Raw genomic sequence first — 11,858 nt, 5'->3', positions numbered from 1 at the left:
AGATCTACAACCATTGTTGCTATTACTATATCCCCATTCAACCCACAACCATGTTTTGCTGCAGAAATATCAACAGTAGCCTCAAAATGCAGCAATGGAGGTTTGTATTCTTTCCTTGAATACTCATACCAAGGCTGTTTGTGAGCATTAACATCAGGAGATGCTGCAACTTCACTTCCAGCCAACGATTGCTCAATAATTGACATCTGGCCAAGTGTCTTAGCACTAGTAAGAGTGCTTGAGAGGCTATCAATTGATTGATTGCCTTCTTCTAATTCCTTTTCCTCACTTTTTTCCTCCTTCGGCTTCTCCATTTTAAGAAACTCTTCTTTGTTGAAACTTCCATGATAGTCATCAAAGTATTTGATAAGTGTCTTTTATACACTTATTTTGGTCTATAAACTTAGCATTTATACATTCAATGAGCATGATTTCTACTTGATTTGGTTCTATATATGGTTATGTAGATGTGGAGCATGTATTGAAGACAATTGGAGCAAAAAGTGATGATGATGTCGCATTTTTGGAGCTAAAATGGCAGTAAAGGCAAGGTCAAAAGTCTATTCGGGGTCGAGGATAATGATGTCGCAAAGTGCCGGAAGAATAACGTCATTGGTGAAGTGTTGGAAATCAAAGAGAAACAGCTCACGGTGCTGTCACGCAAAGCATTGCGTGGTAAGGTTGTGATAAGAATTATTTTCTGTGGCTCACGACCTTACCGCGGAAAGCATTCTGTGGTAAGCTCGTAACAAGGTTTTCATTCTGTGGCTCACGACCTTACCGTGGAAAGCATTCTGTGGTAAACCCGTGACAAGATTTTCATTTTGTGGCTCATGACCTTACCGCGGAAAGCATTCCGTGGTAAGGCCGCGGTAAGGCTCTAAGCTTCGTAAAAAAGCCGTTTTAAGCCCGTTTCCTTTCAAATCAAGTGGAGATGGGCTCTCTCAAGGGCACGACTTTGAAGACCTAAAAGGCACTATATAAGGAAGGATTCTTGAGAGATTGAGTTTTTTTTGGAGGAGGAGAAGACGGCAAGTCTAGGAGGAAGAGGGAGATTTTCTTGAAGATCTTCAGTTTGGTTGTATTTTTCCATTCTTTCTTCTCTCCAACATCATGAACTTTGTTTTTATTATTCTTTCATTGGTTAAAACTATGTTAGGCTAAGTATTTTGTGGCTAGGGTGATTGATGAAACCTAGTTCAATGATGGTTTAATATAAAAGTATTTGGGTTTTATTATATTCTTGTCTTTCGGGTTGATCGTTTGTTATGCACTAATTCCGTTTTGATGCTTGGCCGCCATTAGAACGTGTTTGTGATTTATATTGCTTTCGAGAGATTCAATATAGATTAACACTTGATAATAAATGACATAAGGTTCAATAATAAGTAGAGATACCGTTATGCCTTGTGAAATCTTATTTTGATGATCATTATGGATAAATGCATGTTTGTATATTTGCAGATTAATTAGAGATAATTAATCTCATATGTAAGCATAGATTCGATTGACCATCGAGAGAGGCTTTTGATTAACTTAGGATCATCGATTTTCAGCTTAAAGCAAGAATTATAAAACCCTGATCTCTGAAAGATTAAACAAATTAAAGAACTACGGTGAATTCATAAACTCTAGTGCATTAGATTTCTACATTTAAAACCTAAAGAATTATTTTGTGTTTTCCATTTAGTGAGTTAGTTTTAGTTACTATAGAACTTCCATTAAATATTCTTTTAATTGTGTGTGGCTTATTAAAGTTAATAGTGGTTAAAGTAGGGATTGAAAGCTAATCCTCGTGGGAACGATATTCTATTCATCATTATATTACTTGTTACGATTCCGTTCACTTGCGGGAAAGAATACGCGAATAGTATTTGGCAGGAAAACTGTAATGATACTCCTTAGATAGTATTATTGCAAACTCTTGCAACTTCTCGCGAAACATTCGACCAAATTCCTTGCACTCTTCATGAATCCCATTGCTTGTTCGTTTGTTCCTGTTGCTGCCCACTGAAAATGCAGCCTTCTTTCGCTGCCATTGAGGCTCCCTTTCAGCTGAAAATGAAGCATTCTTGAGTTGCAATTGAGACTCCATGGGACTCCTTCGTGCACTACTCCTCCTGGCCAAAATCTCACTGGCTGGAAAAGCAATAGGCCAAGAAACAGCAGTTCTTTCCATCCTAATTACCATCTGTAACTGCCTCACCCAATCATCTCTAAAATTGATCCAATAAGTGGCAAATTGCAGCCACTGTTATGCTTCAAGATCAAATCTATTGTAACAGCAGAAAAAATTGCACACTTACAGCAACTTGATCAGCCTTCTAAAGCATCTGACTCTCAGCCGAAAATCACAATCGGCATCACAGCAGTTGGATAATCAACTGCCTCAAGGCCAATTAGCCAAGAATCCCTCCGTCGGAATCAAGGAGGTTGATTTCGCCTGCAAGTTCTGATCAACCGGAACTCCTAGTGCGTCTGAATCCAATTTCGAAATCCAGCAGGAATTTGATCACGAGAACATAGCAGAGAGCGGTTGCGGTTAGAGAGTTCGCCTAGCTTGTCATAAATCATGGCCAAGGACCTTGCTCTGGTTAGTTCTCTTGAAGATCAAACAGCCAGCGCCGAGGTATGCTTCACCTTCACACGTCTTCAAATCTAGGCTGAGATTAATAACGTTTCTAGCCACAAAACTACCGATGCACCACTCTGAATCGCCTCCAAATTCAACTCGGTATTACTGCGGACCTCTCCTAGCCTACCTCGTCTTCAATTCTGAGCCGAAGTGACTTTGCTCGGTTTTGCTTTTCAAATCCGAGTTTGCTTTACTCGGCTACGCCTTCCAAATCCAAGTTCGATTCTAACTTCAGTCGTTGCTTCTTCTCCGAGGAGTGTTGCCTCCAATATTCAAGTCGCAATGGATTACGGAACCTGCTCCTCTGCTGCTTTCGACTTGCAACAGTCGCGAACCTCTTGCTAGTGATAACCCAACCAGTGATGAATCAACGCTTCCTTCCTCAGGTTCTGCCCAATCACCGACCACACCACGATTGCCAGAAACCCATTACACAACCGCGATTGCTTGGAACTCCTGCACCAGTCGCTACCTCCTGAGTCGAGGATCACTAGCCGATGGTAGCTCCTTGAATTCGCCTGGGTTGCTGAGAATCGTGGTCGTCACCTCTTGACGCTACTCCACCTTTCAATTTCGAACTGCTTAGGATTAATTGATGCAGTTGGCGAGAACTGCTTTGCTCTCGTTTCGGTAATGGAGGAAGAAGGGTGAAGCAACTGAAGAAGAAGGGTGAAGCAACCGAAGAAGGCCACTCGATTAACTCAAGCAGAAGGAGTCGACGGCCAAGGAATTGCTCTCACCTAGTATTTCCGAAATCTAGTAGCAACTACAATGGGTTCAAGAAGTCGCCCAGATCCGTTTCTTACCGTCTGGGTCGAAATCACTGACCAATCAAAGCGGTAGTACCCCACAGAACTCCGGTTGGAATTCTCGATCAAAATCGCAACACCCAGCCGCGCCTATAGGAAGATTATCGGTTTGGTTGGATTGGACTTCCGGTTTGGTCGCAACTCTTTGGGCCGTCCGCTTCACCTGTGATGGACTCCGCTCGCCTTGGATAGTCGCAACCCTCTAGCTGTCCACGTCAACACCTTCGATGGACTCCTTACTCACTGCAATCCTAACGACTGGCCGAGGATGGTAAGGCTCTGATACCAATTTGTCACAAACCTTGGGTTTAATCTAGGATTAGATCGGAAATCGAAAGGATCCGATAGGTTTAGAACTAAGCATTGCCTGGTTTGGGGGAGGAAATGAGAAGAATGAGGGGGAAAATCAGAAGAAGAAGGGGGAAGAAACAGAAGAGAGGGAACAAAAGAACGAGAGGGAGAGACGGGAGAGGGAAAGGAGAATTAAGAGAGAAATAGAAATCAGATTTTCATTCATTCAATCATCTCCTTCCCTTCTCCTACCAACAGCCTTATATAGGCTTCCTCTAACAAAAATAACAGCATCCATGTGCTATAACAGCATTACAAAATATCTCCTAACAACTTGCTAAATCTATTACTATAATGCCCTTCTGTGGAATCTTGGATCATGACAGAGATCAGAATGATTAAAAAAAATGACACTTGGGAGCTGGTGGACAGACCTCAACACAAAAAGCCTATAGGTGTCAAATGGGTTTATGGAACCAAACTTAATGAAGATGGTTCTATAAACAAATATAAAGCCAAACTAGTTGTGAAAGGTATGCTCAAGTGTTTGAAGTAGATTTCTTTGAGACTTTTGCTCCAATAGCACGACTTGATACAATCAGAATGCTACTTGTCTTGGCAGCACAAAAAGGATGGAAGGTTTACTAGCTGGATGTAAAATTTGCATTTTTAAATGTTTTTTTGCAGGAGGAGATCCTTGTGGAGCAGCCAGAAGGTTTCCAAGTTAAGGGACAAGAGAAGAAGGTCTACTTGTTAAAGGACTTGTATGGCCTTAAACAGGCTCCCAGGGCCTAGTACAATAAGATTGATAAACACTTACTAGGTCTTGGCTTTGTTAAAAACCTAAGTGAAGCTACATTGTATGTAAAAGAAACTGATGCTAATTCGATCATAGTTTCTATTTATGTTGATGACATGCTTGTGACATGAAGTGATGAGGAGCTAATAAAGGAGTTTAAGGCTGAAATGCTCAAAGTATTTGAGATGACAGACCTTGGCCTAATGTCTTATTTTTTGGGAATGGAGGTGAAGCAAAATCAGGATGGAGTCTTCATATGTCAAAAGAAATATGCAGGGGAAATACTTAAGAAATTTCATATGGAGGACTGCAAATACACAAATACCCCAATGAATCAAAAGGAGAAATTTAGCAAGGATGATGGATCAGACAAAATTGATGAAGGCCAGTACAGAAGTTTGATTGGTTGTTTGATATATCTTACTGCCACCAGACCAGACATTATGTTTGCAGTGAGCCTACTTTCAAGATTCATGCATTGTGCAAGTGAGGTGCACTTTCAAGCTGCTAAAAGGATTGTCAGATATATCAAGGGCACAGTAACTTATGGTATCAAATATTTCTACTATTAGAATTTTAAACTTCATGGTTATTCTGATAGTGATTGGGCAGGTTCAGTTGATGACATGAGAAGCACAATAGGTTTTTGTTTTAGCTTTGGATCCGGAATGTTCTCATGGTGCTCAAAAAAACAAGATGTGATAACTCAAAGCACAGCTGAGGCTGAGTATGTTGTAGCCACTGCAGCTGTGAATCAAGAACTTTGGCTAAGATACTTGCAGACTTACACATGGAAGAGAAGGAGCCGGCACATATTCATATAGATAATCAAGCTGCAATTTCAATCTCAAATAATCTTGTTTTATATGCCAGGACTGAACATTTTAACATCAAGTTATATTTCTTAAGAGAAGTGCAGAAAGAAGATGAAGTCAGTTTGCTTTATTGCAGAATTGAGAATCAAATTGCAGATGTGTTAACCAAGGCCTTATCCAAAGCTAGATTTGAAACTTTAAGAAGCAAACTAGGCCTCTGCAGCTACTGAGGCAAGGAGGAGTGTTGCAAAAATGCCTCATCAATTGTATTATGCAGACATGGGCTGCTGACTTGTGCATGGGAAGTGCTCAAACTGAATATGCCATGTCTTACCAAATCTATAGGAAGTTAGTAGTGGGTTAGTGATGTTTGTTTTTTGGCTTGCTATTAGGAAGATCATGCCTAGAAATTAGGAGTCATTTTAGTAACTCTTTTGTATTTAAGGAAGATGTATTGAATGAAGTAGTTGGACAATTTTTTCAGTTTCACGTTCTCATTGTTCTTTCTTAAGAACTTTTTTATACTTTGTCTCTATAAAAATTCAACACAACTTTCTGCAACCTCTGATCAAACATCATCATCATTTCTTAATCTTAACCTACCATTTACTTTTCAATTTTCTGCAACTTTTCCGCTAAAGGGGTGGCTATGGATGACAATTTGGTTCAAGTGTTCTTTATGTTATATTTATATTTTACCACTCATCTGGAGCTCAATGTAAGCATTATGATAATTGATTATCATAAACTAATTATTTAACTTTTTTTGAGGGGGAAATTTCACAGGCATTCCTGTTACTATGGAGATAACTGAGATATATCCAGTAGGCAGTACCACGGTAGAAAGAAGATGAATTTGTTTCTAAGTCAATCTGGTGAAAACACAGGTATATTTATTACATGCTATAGAATCCGCATTAAGAAATGTCCTAGAATTCCTTATTTTGGATAGTAGGTAACAACTGATCTTGAAATTGAAATATGCATTAAAAAATGTAATCTGTAAGTGAATTGCTGATGTAGCCAGTTGACTGCTGTTTGAATCTTTGATGTTTTATTGGGGATTGAAATTTAAGTAATGTCTTCTTTGGTCTTCTGTGAAACATGGTAGTTAATTGAAGATTCCTCTGAAATAATGCAAAATTAGTTCTTTAAATGCTGGAAATGTGTTCCATGTTTTGCCCGTCCTTTCTGAACACTAAAGTTATTATGTACAAAATGGACTTAAATATATTCTTGCCTGCAACTAGTGGAACCGGCCGAAGTTATTCTCATCTTCAGCTGATCCACCACTGCCATTAAAAGTATATGCTTCACAAAACTTGTGTGCACTGAATATGTTTTTAGTAGAACTCTTTTCCTCCCAAAACCAAAGAAACATTGTCAGAAAATGGTGAAAGCATAGTAGAAAAACAAAAGCAGAAAACTGAACTTTAATGGGCAATTTAGTTTAATAATCAGAAATTTGGTGTTTGTTCGTGAAGGCATAAGCTCTTGCACTGTTATTATGATTCAAGATCTAAGTTAAATAATTACCTAAATTATTTAGGTGAATTCATGAGTGAACCGTTGAGTGGTTAAATTTTGTAATTTTTTCAAATTTTTCAATGCAAATCAATTTAGTTATTCTATTTGTCCCATTTATGCTGGAATTTTACTTTTATCTGCTGTGTTAAACATCGTGAGGAGGAGAGTGATTGAAAAACTGATGTCTTATGTGCAGATCATTAATTTAGATGTATAAATTTTTATGTTTTTCATTATTAAGTTCTTCTTGTCCTATTAATTTGTGTGTAAATTTCACAGGCATTCCTATCACTACGGAGAGTACTAACATCAATGACCAAGGTACAAATTAAGAAAGATGAAATTTGTTTCCTCTGTGAGCAAATTGAGGGAAATGAAACCACAGATGTTATATTACATGCTAGCTAGTAGCTATATAATATTCTTCTGCATTGAGAAATGTGTGCGACCATTATTTGGTATTAGTAACAAGTACTAGAAAATGTAAACTTTCACTCAATTGTTGAATGTTTTGTTTAGGATTTGTAATAATGTCTTGATATTTTTGCTTTCTTTTTCGTGGTGGAAGATGTTATTAATGTCACTGAGTTTCATTATATTTCTTATTTAGGGCTTAAGGTGACTTAGGTGATGTCAATTTTTCATGTTAAATGCAAGATACAATGCCCTTTAATTATGGGTATTTTTTTATAATTTTTATATATAAAATATAATTAATTATTCTCCCCTTCAAAGGGATGAGGAGCATGGCAATGTTCATTTTGGCTGCATTCACGGGTTGTAATTTTATTGGTAGTATAGATATGAAACTAGAATTTGTTTACGATTTTTACTTTTTCATTAGGATAAGGAATTTGAGGACCAGTTACTCCTGACGAATATAACACCAACAGCCCTATGTCTCCAAAAAAGGCCAAGGAAGATGTGGGATTTTCCCAGCCAAACATGAAAATCCCTCGTACAGTGCACCCATCTTCAATGGTCTAGTTTTCTGTAAACAATAAGGTGACTTTTCCATACAAAGGTACGTCCTATGAAGCACAGAGAGAGACGGCAAGAATACAGAACAGCCATGGACATACCAATTTTGATGAAAAGGTTGAACGCAACATGCTAGGGAGAGGATTCATAAGAAATGATACAACTACTTAACAAAACAACCCATAAATACATAGAATAGGCCAAGAATTAAAATATTCGTTTCAATCCTTTGCAAATCATCAACCATCATCTAATACAAACCCATCATTCCAGCTGAGCAAGAGCCAGGTTATCAACCTCAAGCACCCCTACATTATCAACCATACCAAACCCATTCCCTGCCGGTTTGAACAAATAAAAACCAAGTCTTCCATTTTATTTTTTTTGGCTTCTGTTTTTTTTTTTTTTTTTTTTTGGGGGGGGGGGGGGGGGGGGGAAGGTTGGCATACGAAGTTTCAAACCTATAAACTGAAGCAGAGGTGTCAATGCAACGTAACTGACCCATCCATTGCGAGCATCCATTAACCATCTTATCACTAATGGAATCACAATCACTGATTGCATCATCATTCGTTGGGAATTGAGCACACTCAATCCCCAACTTGCTGCGTTCCACATGACTCTCTAAGTACCTTTATGCACTTGTTTCTCTGACATGAAATATTCACATCCATGCCTGAAGTAACACTCTATTTGGATCCTAGTTAAGCCACTCCCAGTCCCAAATTCCCCACCATGATACCTAGACTGAGATGGGAAAAATGGTTTTAGAAGTAAGTCTAACCACATCAACTAATAAATATAACAATTTAAAGTCATGCACTCATGAAGGTGTGCTGTTCTTATTCCATCGATCCACGAGAATTAGATGCACCACCATTTAAAAGGTGGAATCCACACTAGCTTTTTCCTTCATACCCATGCACTGCTTTCTTCATCTTCTCTTTCTTCCAAGGCCTGCATACCATAGACCAGGCATGCCCATGTCAGAATCTAACTCATTCAAATATCGGAGCTGTAAAGAAAAGAATCCAATGTATGGAATCCCATGTATAATTAAAGGCTTGCTTTGAGAATCACTCCAACCATCACTAATCACGCTTACCCCATGGTAGTCAAAGGCGTGCCTAAGCATGAGGTGCATGCCTTGTATATATGTGTATTAAAACCCTATTTTTTGTCCATTTGTCATCTTAGATTTTATTTCTTGTTGATTTGGTTACATATTCTTGAATATTAGTGAGAGGCAAACCTATCAGTACAAACCAGAGGTCTGCCAAATCTCCCACTTGCTGTTGGGATCCTTTGGCAGTGATCTTCACCCGCTGGAGAACTACTCACATCTGTGTTCTGCTTCATCTTTTTTATTTCTTTTAATTTCTTTTGCAATTTAAAAGAAACTCATTCTTTGCTATAATTGTTTTTCCTGTGTTCTACTCTATTTTTTTTTTTCTTTCTTCTAATTTCTAGCCAATAAACAAATGTTTTCATCGTGCTCTCGCTCTCTCTTTTCTAATTTCTTTTGCAATTTTAAAAACTAATTGTTTTTCTGGAACTGTTTTTCCTGTGTGTTTTTTTTTTTCTTTCTCCTTATTGCAAAAGAAATTAGAAGAAACTAACTGTTTTCCTGTAATTGTTTTTCACAGTTTGTTCTGCTATAATTTTTTCTTTCCTCTAGTCTCTTTTGCACTTAGAAAAAACTAATTATTTTTTTTTATAAATAATATTAGTTCTTATTAAAGGGTTGGTCATTTGTCATTTATGATTTTATGAATTTGATCTACCTTCTTATAAATACACATTGAAAAGTGTATTAAGGATTTTATAAGCATTTTGAATAAATGTGAGCCTCATGTGCCTAAGGCTCACACTTCGCTTTGCGCCTTAGTGCACCTTGCGCCTTTGACAACTATGGGTTACCCCACTTTGCCTCCATGTACTTTTAATTGGTTGCAACAACCTATCAATGGTTGCCCTTCCCCTAAAAAAAGGATAGGTCCTCAACAAATTAAAGCTAGGAGGGTCATGACCAATTGAAAAGAGCAAAAAAAGTAAGGATTGACAACAGAGAAACAACTACTTTGCTAAATGAAACATCCTAATAGTTCCACAATGCAATTGATCCCACTTCAATGGATTTGGTTCATTGTCCTATCTTCTTCTTCTATAACTTCCTTAACTCTCTCTTGCAATCCTTATTAATTCCAACTACATGGGCTACCATCATCTCCCACACGACTAGCTACTTGCCAGCTTTGCCTATCCATCACCACCTCCTGAATCATATAACTCAGATAAAGAAAGAAAGCTTCTCAAACACTTTCCCAAGAGCTTCATGGCAACGTTAGTCAACAAATAGATAAATCATAAAAGGCATGTTCATAAAAAATGTATGAAAATAAAGCAACAAAAATCTTTGCTGGCAGCACTGTTCATAACATATTTAACAAAACAAACTTATTTTTTTGAGAATGTGAACCTTCAGTTATTTGCAATGCTAGCTCTCGGCATCACAGATGAATGGCAACCCTCAGTGAATCAATCAGTTAGGTTACTTCGAAGCTACATCATGCCTCAACCAAATCAAAAGTAGATGTCTAACATCACTGATTCATGCCTCAACCAAATCAAAAGGAGATGTCTAACAACACTGATTCATCTTTTGTCTATATAACTAAGCCCTTACAGAAACAGAAAAGAAAACGTAAGTGCAAGTGAGATTATTTATTGTGAAAGCTCTTCTGAAGAAAGCTGTGTGAACATTGTTATTAATCCATGCCTAGAAACTTCAACAATTTAGTTGAGATCAAGTACCAACCATACGCAAAAGTAGAACTGTCAACAGAAATGAAAGCAAACTATAAGCAGCAACGAAATCCCAGAAGTCAATACAAATGAAAGACAAAACCTCCAACACCCATTAGAAAGAACCACTAACACGGACACCGAACTGCACGTACATGTACAAAATACAATGCATTAGTACATAACTTGCAAATGCAATTGAATCTGGAATTTCCACTGCATAACAAGCGTGCCGACATTTATTTTACTGTTAAGCACCCCGCGCACATAACTTCCAAGTCTTCTGTGAATAAAAGTACAATTTAACACAAGCAGATCAAAAAATAAAAATAAACCCAAATTCATCTTCAATTCTCCAAACGCCTACCTCTTACCCATCACTCTGCTGACCCTGCTTTCGCCTCCCCGCCCTTGGGAGCCTCGCCGGAGCAACATCCGCCACCGTGATGGTGATGGTGATGATGGTGGTGGTGATGCTGCTGCTTACCCTTCAATTGCTTCCGCATATCGTAGGCGTCCTCCCCATCCGCATAGTACTTGGCCTCCACATCATGGATCTTGTACCCCAGCGTCTCGGTGTAGAGCTTAAATGCTGCTCTGTTGCTCTTCCTGACATGCAAAGAAACGTACTCGGCGGCGAAGACCTGTTCCATGGCATTCTGGGCGGCGGTCATGAGCTTGGTGGCGAGGCCGAGCTTGCGGTGGGTGCGGAGGACGGCGAGGGATGTGATGTGGCCGTGGCACTCGGAGGTCTCCTCCTCCATCTTGGCGAGGACGTAGCCGACGATCTTGCCGCCGTAGTCCTCGGCGACGTAGAGGAGTTGGGGCCAGGAGAGGATGTGGTAGAGGTAGTACTTCATCTGGTAGTTCTCCGGGAGGCAGAGGAGGTTGCAGGCCTGCATCGCCAGAAGGTCATTGACGGTGGCCTTGCGTATGCACACCATTGTTGCCGCGTCTTCGTCTAGGGTTAGGGTTCGGTCTCTTCGCGCGACGGCGAGTGTGGCCTGGGGCAGAGGCTTTAGGCCGTGGTGGCTCTTCTGGACACATTATTAGAAGAAAAATCGGTCTATCCGGTTCATATGCAAGGTTTTCCAAGAAATTTTTTTATTTAATTTATTATTATTTTAAGTTAAAATATTATTATTATATTTAAATAAGATTAAAATTTTTAAAATATTATATTTCACATTATTACA

General features: G+C 38.8%; 1 protein-coding gene across 6 annotated transcripts; it reads right to left on the bottom strand.

Moving 5' to 3' along the window:
• Positions 1-8,040: 8,040 nt before the first annotated feature.
• On the bottom strand, positions 8,041-11,716 carry LOC127801469 (N-terminal acetyltransferase A complex catalytic subunit NAA10). 6 transcript variants are annotated; one of them, XM_052336666.1, is made up of 2 exons: positions 11,030-11,716; positions 8,041-8,814 (listed from the first exon to the last, which is right to left on the bottom strand). In XM_052336666.1, the coding sequence occupies exon 1, from the start codon at positions 11,604-11,606 to the stop codon at positions 11,040-11,042; it is 567 nt and encodes a 188-aa protein (XP_052192626.1). In that variant the 5' UTR covers positions 11,607-11,716; the 3' UTR covers positions 8,041-8,814; positions 11,030-11,039. The 6 variants fall into 6 exon arrangements, with proteins under 6 accessions (XP_052192626.1, XP_052192629.1, XP_052192624.1 ...); XM_052336669.1 differs by having other exon boundaries at positions 11,037-11,716; XM_052336664.1 differs by lacking the exon at positions 8,041-8,814 and adding an exon at positions 10,702-10,945.
• Between the last annotated feature and the right edge of the window lie 142 nt (positions 11,717-11,858).

This window comes from Diospyros lotus, chromosome 5, assembly GCF_014633365.1.
Source record: "Diospyros lotus cultivar Yz01 chromosome 5, ASM1463336v1, whole genome shotgun sequence".
Taxonomy (NCBI): domain Eukaryota; kingdom Viridiplantae; phylum Streptophyta; class Magnoliopsida; order Ericales; family Ebenaceae; genus Diospyros; species Diospyros lotus.
The sequence above is the reverse complement of the archived record's forward strand: the minus strand, read 5'-3'. Positions and strand labels throughout refer to the sequence as shown.

What these genes read in the sequence shown, in the direction of transcription:
- LOC127801469 (XM_052336666.1), bottom strand. Translation starts at nt 11,606, where the DNA reads ATGGTGTGCATACGCAAGGCCACCGTCAATGACCTTCTGGCGATGCAG.